Raw genomic sequence first — 18,154 nt, 5'->3', positions numbered from 1 at the left:
TAGAGGGCGGAGCACAACGAGGGCATGATCTCCACCCTGGAGGAGGTGGCGCTGCACCAGCAGAACATCGAAAAGATCGAACTCCTCGGGCAGCTTTGTCCGAAGCTGAAGATCCTATACCTGCAGAATAACCTCATAGGCAAGATACAGAACCTCCACAAGCTTAAGGTGCGACTCCATCCAATCCCTGCATGCTCCATCTTCCCCCTTTTCCCCCAGTCCCCCCTTACACCCCAGACACCCCATCTGCATACGTAACAACCTGGGTCAAGACTTAATTGCCTTGTCCGGAAGTTTTATTAGCATGTTTCTTATTGACATTTCATTTTGTCACAGGAGCTGGAGTACCTTAATATGGCAGTCAACAATGTGACGAAGCTCCAGAACCTTCAGCGGTGTGAGAGTCTCAAGAAGTTGGACCTCACTATTAACTTCATCGGCAAGGCCGGCTTGCTCACGGTGGAGAGCCTCAGGGCCAACATACACCTCGAGGTAGGCCGCGCACAACGAGGACGGGCCGGTGGGTGGGGGGAAAAGACTGGGACACGGGGCGAACGGGGACAGCACAAGACAGGGGCCACCAAGCGAAAGACGAAACAAAAATACCCCACAACACATCACCCGAACGGGAACGAGAACGCAACGTTGAATGTACCCGGGAGCAATACTCACCAGTGCAAGGGACAGAGAGCGGGGCAGCCTCTGCCAAGTAAAGGAAAGCAACTGCCGACGAGGGGAGGGACAGTGGGGAAGGGGATTTATGGAAGGAGGCAGCGGTGGGGGGAAGGCGAAGGCGAAGGCGCTCAGCGCAGGAGCAAAGCGGGAGTGGCGGGGTGATGTGGCAGGGAGGGGAGGGTTGACACTGAGTACGGGCAAGGGGCGCGTACAGGTTACGTGGAGGAGGGAAAGACGGGGAGGGGGGGAGGGGGTTGAGGAACACAAGCAAGGGGCCTGTGGGGGGGGAGGAGGCGGCGGAGAAGGAGGAGCAGGTGCTTAAGAAGCAGCGATTGGAAGCGCTCTTATCGCGGTGCCGTCCTCTTGCTCAGTTGTTGTCGTGTTGGTGCGGGTTCGGTAGTGATCCTGTGTAACTGCGCCTGCCGTGTTGCTATGCTGCTCATGCTGCTCATGATGATGCTCGTGATGATGATGCTCGTGATGATGATGGTGGTGGTGCTCACGCTGTCCCCGTTGTATTTTGCGGCGTTCGAAATATCCGCTGCTGTCACTGTCCCTCTCTCTCTCGTACGCCGCCTGCCCTGTCCCCAACCCCCCTACCCCCCACACTACTCTAAACAGGAGCTGTTCCTGCTAGGCAATCCCTGCACCGACTGGCACGGCTACCGGCATTACGTCGTAGCCAAACTACCACAACTGAAAAAACTGGTGGGTAGGGTTTTAGGGTTTGGGATTGGGGATAGTGAGGGGCTGGGTTAGCTAGGTATAGCTGCTCCCATTGCGGTGCATTGAGGTGCCAGCGCCTGGGTTAGGTCGATCCTGGACCACCACTCCCCTGCTGCCCTGCGACCCTGCCCTGCTGCCCCCCTGCTTCCTCCCTCTCCCCCGCTGCCGCAACCGGCCCCTTCCTCCCCTCACCCACTACCCGAATCCCTCTACAACAACACAGGACGGTCAGGCCATAAAGCCCTCGGAGCGCATTGCAGCCGCACAGGCGCTTCCCGAGCTGGAGCCAGCCCTGGTTTCGGAGCTGAAAGCCGAGGGAGTGGATATTGCAGCGGCGGGGTTGGTGGAGGACGACAGTCTGTACGACGAGACGGGGGCGGCGGTGGCGGAGGTGCCTGAGACTGGTTACCTGGATGATAAGGGGGAGTTGGTTCGGCCCTGGTGTGCCGCAACGCGGATATTGGAACACAGGGAGCAGGTGGGGGGGGGGACACGGGAAGGGGGGAAGAGGGGGGTTATTATGTGCGGCCAAGTAAGGAAAACACGTTGCCCACTTCACTACCCTTCAATGCTCCCCTCCCCCCCCACAGACACATATGATCCCAACGCAACCTCCAATCACCGATTGCCAGCACCAACCATTGCCACCCAACCACTCCGTCCAGGAAGCCGCCAATCGTGAGGCCGAGGAGAAAAAACGTGCGGGGGCCTCCCAGCCCTCCCTGGACTCCGCCCCGCGGCCCACCCGCCATGACAGCTTTCCCGACATCCCCGACACCGACAGGATCTACCAGAAGAACGAGGGCAAGTGCGTAAAGACGGTGTAGCACTATCATCAACCATAACCACACCCGACTCGTGTGGCCCATATATACATCCCCCATTCGTTGTTACATGAGCGATAACCCGTTGGTGCATGAGAGCAAAGCGACCGGGTACTCGTGTGGAGAGCCATCCTCCTCTTCCTCCCACATTCCCATCCTCCACTCACCCGCCACCTCACCCTGCTCTCCTGGCTTTGGACTCCTACGGCCGTTGGTGCGTTGGACACTGACAGTTGGCAGTTGGCAGCGGACAGTTGTTCGACTTTTGCTGCATATTGTCCCACCGCCCACCTACAGGGCCCCTTCCTGAGCCCCCTTCCTAACCCCAACCCCAACCCCAACCCCAACCCCACCTGCCCCCCACTCACCCTAGGTGGGAGTTCTCCCTTGAGGAGGCGCCGGACGGCACCAGCCTGGTGCTGGAGGTGGCGGTGGGCCGCTTCCTGGACACCTCCCTCATACAAACCGACCTGCAACCCACGTACGTGCGGCTGCTGATCAAGGGCAAGCTGCTGCAGCTGCTACTGCCCTGCGAGGTGCGGCCGGATGGAGCCAGGGCGCAGAGGAACATGACCACAGGTGGGCCGGGCGGGCAGGGGGCCGAGGGCCCGGGTAAATGGTGGGGTGGAGAAGGACGGGTTTGAGGAGGGGGTCAGGGGGAAATTGGTGGGGTGCTGCGTGTTTGAGCTTCTCTAAGGTTTGGTTTTGGAGCCTCTGGGAGCCTCTGGGAGAAGGGGTGGGGTTGGGCGTTGTCGGAGACCCTCAGCCACCTTCACAGACCTGCCCTACGGATCCTGAGGGCCCCCTCCACCCACCCCTTGACCCACCCATCCCACAAACCACTAACCACCAACCAATAACTCACTCTCCAAGTCATTCGCAACTACCGTCCAGGTGTGTCTGGGGTTGGAGCTTGCTTCCCACTAGCCACCCTTGCGGCGCCCCGGCCCCGGTCGCGGACCAGACATTACCCTCTTGACCTTCGCCATGACGCGCCTCACACAACCCTCCACCTTCCCCGCATTCCTCACGATCGTCTTCACTGCAGGCCAGCTCGTAATCACCATGCCCAAAGAAGACCCCACACAACCAGTTATAGATGTCGCAAAGCTGCGACCTAAAGTGCCGGGAACCACCGGCACCGCCACCACCGCCACCACCACCGGGAGAAACGGCGGTGTTCCAAAGGTGGCGACGAGGGGGGTTGCGAAGGGGTCCTCTGCCGCCAGTGGTGGCTTTGGCGGGGGTGGTGAGTTCATGCTCAAGGAGCTTCGTCGTGCGGCGGTGACGGCGGTGACGGCGGATGGTGACGAGGACGGGGACGACCCGCCGGACTTGTAGTAATGGGAGAAACCTTTGGTTGGGGTTTTGCGCGCTCATGCTGTCGAGAGGTTTCGGAGCGCATGAACTTGCTACATAATTAGCGAGACATGTTTTTGACGGTTTGGTTGGAGGTGGCGTGTGGTCCTTCTGCTGGCAGACCAGGAGGAGACGGAGGCCTACCCGTTTTGGTTGTTACCAAAGCCAACCGAACCAAGGTGGTTGGATTAAGTGCATGGAGCATGGAGAACTGCAGGCGCGGGTGAAATTCAGGAGCAGTGGCAGGGGGGTCGGAGTGGTTGGGGAGTGTGGAGCCCTCTGCCGCCCTGTGGTCGTCATCTCATCATCGCGTCCTGTTGCTTCTTTTGACTGCATGGATGTGTGAAGTAACAGTGGTCGTACAGCTGCACCTGTGGCCACTAGCCTACCTGACAGTCCCCTCTGTTTCGGGGGCATATCATCCTTTTGATCACCCACGTGCCCCGGCTTTTGCCAAGTCACAGTGACTTTTCGAGTTCCGCCTCCGCCACCGACAATCAGCCGTATCAACGGCGGCGGCGGGGCGCCAATAACAACCCGTTCTAAGTCCGTTCTCGGTCGTCTCGGTCGGATGTCCCTGTAGCCGGGTCGGCCCACCACCGCCCGTCCGGGATGGGGACGTATCCCCCGATAACGCCTGAGAGAGGGGGAATCCTCCTACTCCTACTTCGCACCCGGGAGGATTCGAAGCAGTAACCTTCCAGGGACACATCTGTCGTGTCGGAACTATATATGGATGCCAAGATGCAAAGGCGGACGAATGGACGAAAGGGTGCGAATGAATGTTCCTTTGATCTGAACGTGAGAGGGGTGGGTAGTGAGGGATGGGGAAGCGGAGTTTCACCGAGCGAGGCGGTGTTTATATGGGTGTGTGTGTGTGTGTGTGTGTTTCTGCGGTGCGGTGTTATGCGGGGGAAACGACTACGAATGAGGGGGGACGTGAAGAACGAGCTAGCGATGTGTGTGTACATATGTGAGAGAGCTCGTGTGTGGCAGTCGTAGGCGGGTGCAACAAAAGTGGGCGGCAGCGCGCCCACAGACGTGCGTCATGTATTGCACGATTGAGATGACCCTGATGAAGCTCTGTAGGGCGACCGTCTCAGCGGAGCGAGACCAGAACCGAGGCGAGGCGAGGCGGGGGCAGCAACTACTGCAACATAAGCACTATACAACACACGCATCAAGCTCAATACATCTATCTACTGATGCTCGTCATCATCCTCAACAACAAAAGCACTTGCATGTGCACACGATATGTGTATCCATTCTTTCCATGGGAGACTACCCCGCACTCCCCTGCGTTCAACTGCTCAATTGCCGGTCTGCTGTATGTCCGGCTGCAAACTCCCTCGTGAAGCCCCCCCTCGTGCAACATGATTGATGAAGACGTTGAGGAGATCTTGGCGAGAGATGATTGGTGGGCTGCTGTTGGGGGTGCTGCCTTTCGGGTGTGTAGCAAATCCTAGCAGCCGTTTGCGAAACGCCGTCTGATCTTGTCTAGCGTGCTTCGCTACTACTACATCACCTTATTAGGCTAATACGATACACATTACCGGTGGTGTGAGGCATTGGCGCAGGAGGGGGCCGTCACGGCCACGTTACGGTAGTTGGATGTTGGTTACATAATCCGTGTAATAATTAGGGATTATATGATCCCTAATAGTGTGCTCATTAGGATTCGATGATGATCAATCACCAAAAAGTGTTCTTCCTCAACACTACTGCGAGCTGTGCGCACTGTGGCGGCCTAGGTGAGTTATGTTGATTCCACCGCCGGGTCGCCGTTACCCTGCACACTTCTACCTTCACCTCTTAGTGCGCTGGAAGGCGGCTGCGTGATTGGGCCCTTGTTCGTCATGCCGTACCTCATGCACCGAACTCCCTGCTACTTCGGAAGCGAACGGATTCGATGCGGCAGCAGCAGCTGTTGCGGGGAGATAAAATCGATCGACGAGCGATTGGGCCCGTCATTCGCTTGCCCAGCGAAACACGTACCCACCGCCACCTCCATGAAATCCCCTCCCCGACTATGTGGCTTTGTGATATGACGGGCAGTGCCATTCCCATGCAGCCATTTGCAGTCTCGACCGTTGTGTATCATAGTCGATTTGGCCCCACCGAACCGGACAAGGTTTTCCGCAGCAACCATGCCACATTAATGATAACTGCATGGCTACGCATCCCATCACATCAGCTGGGGACGTTTCAGCAGGGTCGGTTTATATTGATCGTGGTGGACCAGCGGTGGCCCCGAGTGGCAGGCTGTCGGCAACCGCTCTTTAGCCTGTCGGTCATCAGCATGACGCAGTCGGGCCCCTGGACAATTGGAACTCAATTTACAGAAACGCGAGCTGTGCGGATGGACGCCACGATGCAATTATGGTGCTCTGACGCTACCGTGAGTACCCTGATGGCGCAGTGTGTGGTGGTGAGCTTAGGTCTAGTGAGGTGTTATTGGTATCGTACAACATTTGAATCCACGGGGTCTGGTCATTTCACGGTCATCACCAGCGTAACTCACCCTAGGATTGCTGCACTCCCGCGTCACCGGTCCGCAAACGAACCGCCCATGCTCACGTGGTTCAGGCTGAACAAGCAGTCGGATACCAGTTCAACACAGACAGCGCGAGGCCCACAGAAGGCAAAAGGTTTTACACAGCCATTATTACTTCGCAAGTTGCCGCAGGGAGAAAGGCAGCTTCGACCTAGCGGGCGGGTCACCGTCACCCGTCGTGGTCGTGGTGGATCGCTGGTGGTGGTACCGCACCTCACCAAACCGCAGTCGGGGCTGATGGCAGTCGCAGCCACCTTCGACCGCATCCCTTCAACAGCACTTTTACCCTCACCCTTGGCACGGCCTTCGATCCCTGGGACCCCGACATTTGCAGTGCGCAACACCCGGGCCATCACGGCTCCGGGCGCACAGTCCATGGTCCTTCACCACCGCCAACTCCACCACTCGTGCGAGGAAACGAAAGGATGGCGCCCCGGTGCGCCAGCAGCACTGCTCTGTCAAACACGTGCGTCTGGGCACACATGCACACATGTCCGCAAGCCAACAACACGCTCAAGGCACCACGAACAAACCGCGACAGAACAACACTGCAGGTGTGCCACATACCAAAGACCAGTCCAATGGAGAAGGGCGGGTCCTGGAGAAAACCCTCTACCAGGTTTGCCGTACGGGGCCACGCAGTTTTTGCCTGCATGCCTGGGTGGGCGGCCTCTCCCACCCACCCACATCTGCTTGCACTCTCCCTGTCCCATATCCCCCGCCGGCTTTTGCGAGTCCCGCCTTACTCCCTCTCCGCCACGACTACATTGCTCCAGCCTCACACGTCCTCCGGCTCACTGACCGGCATCTTGATGGTCGCCTGCAGCAGGGGTGCACTGCTTGATGAGCCCCCCGGCGCCAGCAGCAGCACCACCACGTTGTCACTTCCCTGGAGCGGGTCCAGTGCGGTGACTGGGATCTGCAGGGAGGTGCCAAGAGAGAGAGAGAGAGAGGGGGTCCCGCGATTCAAGGGGGGAGGTGGGCAGGAGGAAGCCCCAGGCCCCAACTGCCCTCTGGGTGGGGTGGGAGATGTTCCTGACCCTCATAGTCCGGTTGTCTTTCCTGTAACCTTTTCCTCACACCGCATGGTGCAATGCAATCCGGAACTCATCGTATACTTTCCACTCTTCGCTTTGCCCTACCCCCTCCTTTCCTTGATTTCGATTTCTTAGGGAAAAGACACGGTACGGGGGGCGCGGCGGATAACGAACCCCGGCGAGAGAAGGACGTACGCGCGAAGAGGTGGGGGGCAGATGGCGAGAAAGCCATGCTGCTGCAAAGGCAAAGTAATATCAGGTCATCCAACCCAGCGCAACCGGCTCTCTCTCACCTCGTACGTGTACTGCAGCCCCGGCACCAGCAGCGGTATCACGAACTGGGTTTTGCCTAGCGAATACAGCACCGGATCAGCTCGCAGCACTACGGGCACATCCAGCATCTGCTTGCTGCTCTCGTTGCGCAGCAGCAGCGACAGTCGGAAGCGGGGACCCAGACCCGCCACGGCGAGGGAGAGGGACAGGTTGGTGCTGGTGGTGAAGGCAGCGGCGCCCTGGTGCGGCACGGGAGAGATTGGGGGATGGATTTGGGATTAAAGTTCATTGGGGTGCCGCAGGGAAGATATAGCATGGACGGAAGGAAAGCAGGGGGGAGAAATACGAAACAGGCCAGTGTCATCATGTCTTGGTGGGTAAAGAGTAGTCTCATGGGAAGGGGGGAGGAGCAGGGTAAGGAGAGGGGACAGCCGGTCGGGGGGAATGCGTGTGTGGGGTGTGTGTGTGGGGGGGGGAACATGTGTGTGTGTGTGTACGGTAAGGATGTAGGTCGGCAAAGGGCTTGGCCAGGACAGCCAAGAGAACAGTTTGCGTTTCCATAACCACGCTGTACCCAAGTCCGTTACCTCCCTGTACTGCCCATCGCCGTACCTGTCCATCCGTGAGGACCTTGACGTACGCCCGGGCTGTGGTGAGCCGCAGCTTGGCCAGATCGCGTTGGAAGGTGCGGTGCATGTCAGCAGCCTGTCCGGGTATTGCGGAAGGGGGAAAGGTGGGAAAGGTGCCGCAGGGGATGTGAGGTGAGCGGTGGGGTGAGGGTGTCACAAGCAGCAAGGCCCATACGGCTGCTCCCTCCTCCAGGGTCTTATCACCCCGACTCCATCTCTCCACCCTCCCACCACCACCACCCCCAACACCCTACCGCACCGCACCACACCTAATCCCCGCCCCCGCCGTCTGTGGTGCTCCTCCCCTCACTCCCACTCGCCCATCCGCCATCTCTACATTATCACACTTAGCCACCTCTTCCTGCTTTTCCCTAACAACGTCCACCCCCTTCCCGCTGCTCCCATTTCACGTCTCCTGCCTGCCGCGCGCACCTGCTCACCTCCCCCCCTTCCTGCGCTTGCTCCTCCTCCTGCATCCCCCCAAGGACCTGCGCTCCCTCTCCACTTTCCAGCACGCAGCACACCTAGCCAGCCCTCTCCGCATCCCTCGGATCTCGTCAACGTCTGGACGTCTTCGCTAACACTCGCTATACACACACCCCTTCGACCCCCTCAAGTAACATCCTGGGCTCGCACGTCTTTTCCTTCAGCCACCACCTCCACATCTGCCACCACTCCCACCTGCTCTCTCTCCCGCTGCGTCTGCTCCACGTACAACCGGGTCTTCTTGGGAACTGCCAGGGGAATTTCCTGGGGGGGGGTGTTGCCGAAGGGTGGACGGGTAGAACACAATTGAGTTGGGGGTAATAATAGATCAGACAGACAGCCCCGGGAAGGGGTACTGGGAAGGGAAACCCGAAGGCCACCCAAACGCGATTGCCCGGGGCGATGGTGGCAGAAGATGGGTGAAAGGGAGCACGTGCGGATGAGGGAAGGAGGGAGCCGGACCCGAGGGTGGGACTACGCCGCAATTGAGGCCAGGCGGCCGAGGGTGGTCCCCTGGGTCCTCTCCCCTTGGGGGCAACGGTATGCAAGTAGGGGGAAGAGGCGGGTGGAAGGGCCAGGGAGGAAGGAGGATTATAGCCGCCGCGATATAGCGGCCATCAGGTATGGTGTTCGGGCAGACATAGGAATCTAGTCTTTCCCCCGTTTGCTCCTACCCACTTTTCCCGTCCCTTTTCCTGCCCCATTCCACCTTTCACGTGCTTCCCCCCCGACCCTCTTCGTCCGTCTTCACCTGCTCGGGTGGCGGTCCGCCGCCCACCGCCCCGACCTCCAGGTTGGCTGTCCGCGGGAGGATCTGGACAGGGGGAGAGGGAGGGGAAGAGGGAGGGGGAGAGAGGGAGAGGGGTTGGGGAATAAGGAGGGGAGCCGACAAGCAACAAATCGTGGGAGGGTTCAGAGCTTAGGGAAGGGAGGGAGGGAGTTGGGGAGAGAGGGGGAAACGTCACCCGAACCTGACCCCACCGACCCCACAAGCCCCGCCAGCCCACCTTGATGTCCAGCATTCCACTCTTGGTGATGGTGATGAGTGTGTTGTCCTCCCGTCCATACCGCCCGAACCACATGGCGGTAACCGGATTGGGCACTGTGTGGATGCTCACGAGCAGCTTCTCATTGTACACACGGACCTCGCCTGTGGCGGAGGGAGGGGGAGAAGGGGGAGAGGGATGCAAATAATATCCAGTCCTCCTCGGTCATTGCCAAGGAAACAGGAAACCGTTTCCCGGATGTTCGCGGTCGGGTTTGTTCGCACCCGCCTGCCCGCCTGCCTGCCTGCCTTTCTCAAGCCCCTCCTCCTCTCCACCGCCCTGACTGCTCTCACCCTTCAGGGGAATTATCTCCATTCCCCCGTTCTTCTTTTCCCCCCCTCACCTTCTGTTACCCGCCTCTTCCCGCCGTTTCCCATAAGTACCGAAAACCTGCGTACCGGCGGCCATCCATGCCTGACCTCCCCGGCCTTTCCTTCTCCCCCCTTCCTGCCCGCCTTCCGTCCTTTTGCCCGCCCTCGCTCCCGCACCGTTTGACAGCGCCACTACCAGTGCCTTGGTCATTCTCTGACTGGTCACCTCCATTCGCTGCATGGCCAGGATGTGGCAGGGCAGGTAGATGGACCAGGACTTGTGGCCGTTGGGCTGGTAGGCGTGGATCACGTCGTTCATGCACCCCACGGCGACGTGTTTAGAGAGTCGGACCTGCGGGCCCGCAGGGGCCCAGGAGTGAGAGCGATAAGGTCATGAGTGAGCGCGCGAATGTGTACGGCGGCCGAGGAGGAGGAGGAGTACCATGGAAACTGCAGAAGGAAGCCCCAGGCCGAACGGTGAAGTGCTAAGAGGTCACGGTTCCACAGCCCACCCCACGCAGCCCCCACCTCCACCTCCACCTCCACCCACCAGGCCCACGGGTTGCGCTTCCAGCTGAATGATGGTCTGGGTGAGTTCTCCGTTGCGAATGTGGTACAGCTTGCCGTCACGGCCAGCAACGGTGATGCGATAACCCACATCCAGCTCGCCCTGAGAAGAAAGGGGAGGGGGACGCAGGCCGGTAAGTGTTGCTTGGTAGGTTGTCCTGGTGGCGACGTAGACGGCAGAGCAAGAGCAACAACAGGAGTGTGCCAGCAATAGCAATAGCGGGAGTGTCAAGAACAGCAACCGGCAGCCGCTTATCTCACCTCCCTGCCATTCGCTCCTTTTCAGGTTGGGGAACACAACCTAGGGGTGGGGCGAGGACACCCCGTCCACTCTCTCTTACCGTCCCTGATCCCACCTCCCTCCCATGCCCGTCATGTGAAACCCTCCTACCTGTACCGCAATCATGGCAGGTGTAATGCCCACCCAGATGTTCTTAACGATGGCGGTGCCCGCTGCGTTAATAATGAGCACCCGCCCACTCTCAGTACCCACAACCATGCAGCTCACGGCGTCAGGCTGCGCAGGAGGGAGGGGGACGAAATGGCGGGAGGGAGGAAAGAATAAGTAGATGGAGTTAAGAAACGCCTTCTCAATAGGTGGACGGGAAATTAAGGAGAAAAGCACTCCGCTGAACCCGATGTCAACCGAACGCGACGTGCCATGGAGGAAAAGGAGAAGGGGAAACGAGAGGGATCAATTGAGTAGGTTCGGAATAGATTCAAGCTGCGCAGGTCTACCTTGGTAGGTTAGCCGCCCATCCCGAGGGAAGGAAGGGGCGAGGCGGGGAGTGGAAGCACAGAGACAACAGAACGGAAGTAACATGTCGCCACGTACTTCCCGCCATGAGATAGAGGCGACTGGCTTTCTGGCAGCCGGGGCAGCTCTGCTCTGTGTTCACTTGTGCCTTTCCGGCCATGCCCCCCCCTGTCGCGAGGCAACCACACACCCCAGAGCACTCGTTAAAGAAACCAATGTGACATGATCTCCGAAACCCACATACTCGGCACAATTGACCATCGGCGTCTGTCCGCACTCCATTAATGTACGCGGCCCTTCTCCCCCTCATGCCCACGCTTCACCGATTTCCTCACCCTTTACCTCTCACAATATTGACCTAACCCCGTTGTCGTTCCCCCGCCCCCTCCTTCTCCCTCCTCTCAGCTCTCCTCTTTCGAGGCCCCTCCTCCCCTCATCCCCTCCATTTCTCCTCCTGCCTCCGCTTCACCTCGTCAATGGCTTGCTTGATGACATCCATGCACGTGATGACGGTGGTGGCAACCAGCGGCTGGCCTTGCCAGTGCTCCACAAAGGCCATCTTGGCATCTGGGTCGCCGATGTTCATCAACTGCAGGGAGCGGGTCTGCAGAACCACACCCGCGTCCTAAGGCACATATGAGGGGAGGAGGATGGGAGGACTGCAGGTGAGTCGGAGGGAGAGGGAACACGAAAATGCGTAATGTAAACACAAGCGGTATGGGCCTCGAGGAAGGACGCCAGCAACCACGGGGGGGAAAGGGGGGCCACGCAGCCCGCTGGGGCCAGGAGCACGGGCTCGCCAGCATGTAGCAAGTTTTGTGAGGAGAGGAATATCAATCGGTCGATCGATGGAGAGACAGAGAGAGAGAGGGAGAGAGAGAGAGAAAGAGAGGTTTCAGGCTGTGGTCGATCCGGTGGGGCCCCCCAAGGTGCTTCACACCGGGTGCTCCACCTGACTTGCCGGTGGACGTCGTTGATGGGCAGCAGGTCCGGGAAGAAAAGCAAGACCGCACAATACGGGCATAATACGTCCCCCCTTGTTTTCGGATGCTTCATCATTGATTATAGTAGTTGCGGCATTTATATAGAGTCCAAGTGAAGGACGAGAAACGTGCGTACGATATAAAGCCACTGGATGCTGGACAACGGCAGGTTTCATCCCGTCTCCCGTTTCTCCCTCCCCGGGCCCGTTTGGCGCGCTTCCAACACCTCCCCACATCCTCCGCTACCGCTGCGGACCAACCTGCAGCCGAGTCAGCTGTGACACTGCGTCGCCGATCACAATCTCGCCCTCCATCACTTTTTGCCTGTGTAAAGGATCGCGGCACGGGGAGGAGCCATGGAAGCCACTGAACACGTTAATAAGCCGGGGCCACAGCCAAAGCTCAGCAATCGTGAATTAGGTAAGACCACTATTAATACTTTTACTGCGCAAAGGTGCAGTTAATATGATGTAACCCAGGTATGAAAGCGGCAGCTCGGTGCAGCCTCGTGGATGGGGATGGCACAGGCTAATCATGGCATGTGGCTCATGGCATGTGGCCGGCTGCCAACATGATTACTACGCCAGACATTTCCTTCTACCGCAGGACCGTGCAGACCAGCAGGGCACGAAAATCCCTGCTTTGTCCGCTTCGCGTGCTTTACAACACAGCTGCCGCCAGCCCCACTGGCCCCTACTCAATGCGATGACCCTAAGCTCCTGAACAGCCACACGAAGCCCAATAACGCTCCGGTTGAGGAGCCCGCAGACGAGGCGCTGCAACCCTTTGCCGTTTGCCCTCAGACCCATACGCCCGCGATAGCATGCTGCAATGTGCCCATGCCCTCACGTTTTCCCCCGTTGTGAGGTTGTGTGTGGCCCCTACAGCTGCAGTTGAGACAGTCACGCGCCGATGAGCTTCATGAGCCGCTTCGGCCGGAAGGTTGTACAGCCGGCAGCAGTATTCCATGCCCTGCTCAGACACGTTCATTTGCGGAGCTCGGGAGGCCGGCAATAGCGCATGCGATCATGCACGTGCCCCACGCCGTTGCCATCGTCCGCACGGGATCCATGGTTGCACCAGTGAAACCTTCAGACCCACCATATGTCTTGCTCCTCCGTGTTCACGTTCTCCGGGGGCAGGACGAACTTGTAATAGGGACGCAGATTGCGGTAGATGTAGATGTGAGAGCCTGATCAGGACCCAGGGAACCCGTACGGGGGCAACAGGAGGAAGGTCAGCGATGCTGCAGAAACTGGCCTCGTGACCCGCAGAGCAGCACGCCTGGAGGACGAGCAGCGCGCGTCTCTCCCACGGGGAAAAATATCGAATTGCCCAGGCTTGGTCAACGCGGCTTGGAGTACCCTACGGCCTTCCAGGAGCCCCACCTGCCGCTACCGCCAGAGCCGGCAAGCGCGGCTGGGAGTTATCTGAGATGAAGCTGCATATCGCCACAGGCGTGTCCAAGAGCTGGTGCTCCGAGGCCTTTTGCGTGCCCTTCCAAACCTGGGCGCAGGGCGGTGGTCACCTTGTCGAAGGGCTGCAGTCGTAGGCGGCAACCCACACCATCCATGCACACACAAACCTTCAGCTTTCGGTCCTCATCAGCGATGACCAGTCGATCATCGCCATCTCCAAACAAATTGCACGTATGCACGCAGGGTGTGTAGGCAGAGACTCCGGCCACAGGATCAGCGAAAGCTTCGAGCCATACGGACTTTAAAGGCGGGCTAACTTGGCCATTAGTTCCAGGAGCTTTGCCGACTGCACCGTGGCCATGTTCGGCAGGGACATATTCACCGGGGTCGACCATGAGGCGCTGCGCTTAAGTCATAGCTTGGTCAACCTCTACATCATATTGAGCACAATGTAAGATACTTATTCCGGAAATTGGAGGCAACCTCGATTAACAGTCCAGTAAGGGCTCGTCATCGCTACATGCCAAGCTTAAACTCTGGCTATTTCAAAGACGGCTATGCGCAAAACGTAGGCAAGTACACTTTCCAGGCAAACATATTTCATAAAATATATAAGTCAAAGCAGTCTTTTCGATTTTTGATGGAGACCATGTACGGGCTGTCCTAGGCCGCTTGCAGGTGCAAGCAATACCCATGTTACACCATGCTGGAAATTCAACTATCTTCCTGAATGGGCAACAACACACCTTCTTTAGGTCCTTCGTGGCAAATCGCAAAGAAATGTTCATTTGCCCGATTGCTAAGGTGCACGCTACCACGGAACTCTTATATAAAAGCTTAAAAGTTGATGTTGAGAGAAGCCGGTGTCGATATAGGTGATGTTGAGAGTCGTCGGTAGTGAACACATAATGAATACGGCTCCAGACGCAGCTATTATGCTAAGGCGCGGCATAGTACTCCTGTAAGGTTCCAGGATTGATCCCGACAAAAAGCGGAATGAAGAACCCCTCGACCGTAAGAGGTTGGATGCACCCCATGTAGATGGACGGCGATAGACCCGGTTATAGTGACCTGCAAGCCGACCATGAATGGAGTTGGCGCCGCCATTATTCCGACAGGTTCAACTTGATGCTGGTGGTGGGTGCCAAACCCGACGGAGCCATTGACTCCGCAGAAGCCGGCATGGGTGAGGAGGACGGGGAGGAAGCCACTGACTCCATAGAAGCCGGCATGGGTAAGGAAGAGGATGCCCCGAAACATAAGCGGGCTCTCCAGGCTAGTGGCCACCGATGAAGTTGTAACCCCATACTTCACGCTATCATAGGCTTCGAGCATCTGCCTCAAGTCCTGAATTGTCCCGGCTCCACCTGGCCATTTTTTCTTCATTCTTAGGATTGCTCATCATGATGGTCATGATGGCTGCTGTCATCTAAAATGATGTGCACCATGCCGCAATTTTTGCCTCACCCAGCTGCAAAACTGTATACTAGGTTAGGTAAGAGCGGGACGCGGGACGTACACATTTGCAGACTACCTGATAATAGGTTGTGTAATACTCATATATGGGGTGGTTTACAGCGTCTCGTATTAGAAATGCGCAATGCGGAGGAAGACGACATATACGCCACGGGGCATCAGCCACACACCCTAACCAGTTAAATTGCCGGAGGCATTGTCCATGCAGTTAATTCAGGAAACCAAACACGCCCGTAACTTCCTGTCAACAGCCCGCAGAATCGGGTGCGAAAGTCTTTAGTGTAGGACCACGCCAGTCATACCGTCCGCGTCCGGGAAACACCCCAAACCCTCCTTTCAACTTGGAATCCTACAAGTAGTCATCCCCCCCGTCACCAGTTTATCATGTACCAATAATCAACCCGCACGCGCTCAGCTGTCCGAGCTGTGTGCTCATTAGCGTCAATGATACACCTAATGCACCAGCCCGCCAATACCTTTACACGGCGATCTGCTCGCCGGTGCGCGCCATGAACTTATCCAAGTCGCCACGCGTTGCGGGGAAAATCTCCACGTAGCGTGTGCCCATAAGCCCCTTGTCCTTGCTGCGCGCAATGCTTGCCTCCTGTGGCGTGTTGAACTGCACTAGCGCCATGCCAGTTGGTCGCCCTCCGTCCGTCCACATATGGACCCTGCGCACGGGGTCAGTACGGTGGCATTAAATTCCAGCAGAATACCAACGCTGCAGTGTATGCTACCTGGCGACGAACAGCCGCAGAGCGGAGTTATGGCCTCTCCCGTGAACATGGCAAAAATGTGCGGTCTCTAGCTCTAAGATGCGAATGAAAACACGGAAGCCATACACACAAAGACGTGATCCACCAGGCAAAGGACGGCACATCCAAACCAATTAGAGCTCTTACCGGGATGGGTCCAGGCGTGGGATGCCCAAAGTGCCATCGTCAAAGAAGGCGATGATGTCGTCGGGGACAGCGGCGAATGGCAAACCGCGCAGCTTAAGCCAAGTTGTACCACCGCTGCCAGCACCCATGCCGCCACGGCCCATGCCCATTCCCTGTTGCCCGTAGCCTTGCCCGTAGCCCATCATGCTCATGTCGCCCATGCCCATGCCCATTCCCATCATAGACTGATCGTAGCCCCCCATCATATTGTAGCCAGCCATAGATGGATCCATCATGCCCATGCCGCCCATATTGCCGCCATATTGCCGACCTGACAAACTGTCGCCCGAAACGTAGGCAGCCACCGCCCGGTAGTAGTCCTGACTCGAAAAAAACGCGCAGGGTCATAGGATAATTAAGACCTTATACCATGCAATGCAATTAACAAGAAACATTACAGAAGCCGAAGAAGTTAAGTCCGGTCAGATCACCACTTCTAGGAGGCAAAAGACTTACTCGTTTCGATGATGGGAAAATCTCAATGAAGCGTTGCCCGATAAATTGACGGTGCTTCGACAGCGCCGCCTCAACCAGCTGCAGCGAGCCCAGGACCACCAAGGCCTCCCCCGAGAACCGCCCATCCCGCTTCACCATGACGATATCCACAGTTTCCAGCTCCTATGCGCAACGCGAACGGCAATCCCACCCCCCAGAATATGGCCGGGTGCGAGCAGGCAAGCGTCATTACCCTGCGCGCCCCTATGCGCGCCGCCCAGGCAGAAAAGGGCGACCCGACCCAGAAAGGCAGTAGTGAGCGCGCTAGAGCGCAGACGGCGGTTCCCCTACCAGAAACATTTTGATGTCCCCCTCCATGACATCAAAAGGCAGCCCCCGGAGCCTGACACAAGGGAAACCATCCGAAATCTGAGCCCCGGCCCCGGCCCCGCCCGCGGCCGCCAAGCTCTGCTGGTCCAGGCCGTCTGAAACCTCGTTCGGCCTGGCACGCTTCATGCTGTCGATGGTGAGTTACCGAACGTATAGAGCTAACAAGCGCTACTCCAAGCTTGGGTCAAGGATGCACCTGGAAGAAGCCGCTGTAACGGAGGTGCGCAGTAGACAGGCTTATGATGAGCATAATACCCAAAGGTCGTAATACTGACATTTGGGACATTCTGCTGCTAAAAGGGGAGCAAACAATGCCGTACTACCGCCTTTCAAAGGTCATCTCGCCATGAATTTTGCGAAATCAAAGAATTTGCGCATAGAGCGATAGAGTATATGGGATTTACGAAATTTGTCTGGCTTAGCACTTGCACGTGAAGTGGTTACTGTAAGCCTTGAAGTTGCCGCAGCTGTTTGGTCGAGCAAATAATTTCATTTGGATTAAGCTCTCATTCACGACATGCCTGGCGGTCTTGGCCGAAGGAACAGGCACCTGGCACCTTGGCCTAAGGAACAACTTGGTGAACAACGCCAACGCGGCCGTCTTGAGTGCGATTGGATCAGTAATTGCAATTTTGCAATTTTCAGAACAAAATCTCTTCGCTGAAGCTGCTGCCAGCATAAAACGCTTAAGCCTCGCTGATGGGTGGGACTGAACCAGAGAGGTCCTGACGATATTCACCAGCCGTCGACCATCGTTGGATCATACCTAGCCACATGAGTCCTTCCCACGCGAAGTAGCATGTACCCCGCTTCCAGGACCCTGCATCCACCCACGGTCTCGCTTGGGATATTAAAGTTCTGCCGGTTTTAGGGCCGTCGGGGATCCAGGAAAGTGAAGGGGAGAAGCTTAGGAGGAGGATGTCGCGTACCCTCATCCCTTTCTCTGTGGCCTGCACACAAGGAGGCCAACATTCGGAACTTGACCGTTGGGCAAAGCAGTCTTCGCGAGAGAGCAAGCTGGGCTGCGATGGGCGCCCCTAACCCGCTCTCATTGGGGGGTGGCGGCAGTGCAGTCCGTTTCCCATCCAGCCTACCTACCGTCTTTCTGCCTGCCAGGTCAGCTGCGGACGTAAGATGTCAAGTGTAAGACTAGGATACACAGCAATATGCAAGAGGCGGGTCAAGTCCGCCTCCTCGACTTTCCAGGAGCCGCAAGGAGCCATCCGGCACACATGCATGTATGCAAGACACGTCAAGGTCCGGGCGC

At 57.7% G+C, this 18,154-nt stretch overlaps 4 protein-coding genes across 4 annotated transcripts; 2 read left to right on the top strand and 2 right to left on the bottom strand.

Moving 5' to 3' along the window:
• Nucleotides 1-24: 24 nt before the first annotated feature.
• Nucleotides 25-1,434, top strand: mot47 (uncharacterized protein; the record flags this gene model as incomplete). The annotated part of the gene is made up of 3 exons (XM_002957724.1): nucleotides 25-168; nucleotides 337-492; nucleotides 1,297-1,434. 3 exons carry the CDS (start codon nucleotides 25-27, stop codon nucleotides 1,432-1,434), a joined length of 438 nt encoding a protein of 145 aa, XP_002957770.1.
• A 1,162-nt stretch (nucleotides 1,435-2,596) lies between these two features.
• VOLCADRAFT_37751 (uncharacterized protein) lies at nucleotides 2,597-2,806 on the top strand (the record flags this gene model as incomplete). Its single annotated transcript, XM_002957723.1, has 1 exon — nucleotides 2,597-2,806. A coding segment is annotated over one exon (210 nt), but the record flags the coding sequence as incomplete, so codon positions are not given.
• Nucleotides 2,807-6,916: 4,110 nt separating this feature from the next.
• Bbs1 (Bardet-Biedl syndrome protein 1) lies at nucleotides 6,917-14,040 on the bottom strand (the record flags this gene model as incomplete). Its single annotated transcript, XM_002957698.1, has 14 exons — nucleotides 6,917-7,057; nucleotides 7,469-7,687; nucleotides 8,061-8,153; nucleotides 8,759-8,827; nucleotides 9,315-9,377; nucleotides 9,571-9,713; nucleotides 10,098-10,272; nucleotides 10,471-10,590; nucleotides 10,879-11,004; nucleotides 11,714-11,869; nucleotides 12,356-12,421; nucleotides 13,325-13,419; nucleotides 13,616-13,733; nucleotides 13,813-14,040. The coding sequence occupies 14 exons, from the start codon at nucleotides 14,038-14,040 to the stop codon at nucleotides 6,917-6,919; spliced, it is 1,812 nt and encodes a 603-aa protein (XP_002957744.1).
• Nucleotides 14,041-15,202: 1,162 nt separating this feature from the next.
• On the bottom strand, nucleotides 15,203-17,140 carry VOLCADRAFT_84201 (uncharacterized protein). Its single transcript, XM_002957697.1, has 5 exons — nucleotides 16,849-17,140; nucleotides 16,519-16,680; nucleotides 16,343-16,382; nucleotides 16,024-16,189; nucleotides 15,203-15,792 (listed from the first exon to the last, which is right to left on the bottom strand). The coding sequence occupies exons 1-5, from the start codon at nucleotides 17,011-17,013 to the stop codon at nucleotides 15,600-15,602; spliced, it is 726 nt and encodes a 241-aa protein (XP_002957743.1). The 5' UTR covers nucleotides 17,014-17,140; the 3' UTR covers nucleotides 15,203-15,599.
• Nucleotides 17,141-18,154: the final 1,014 nt, after the last annotated feature.

This window comes from Volvox carteri (genome assembly GCF_000143455.1).
Source record: "Volvox carteri f. nagariensis unplaced genomic scaffold VOLCAscaffold_78, whole genome shotgun sequence".
Classification (NCBI taxonomy): Eukaryota; Viridiplantae; Chlorophyta; class Chlorophyceae; order Chlamydomonadales; family Volvocaceae; genus Volvox; species Volvox carteri.
This window is presented reverse-complemented; position numbering and strand designations above follow the sequence as displayed.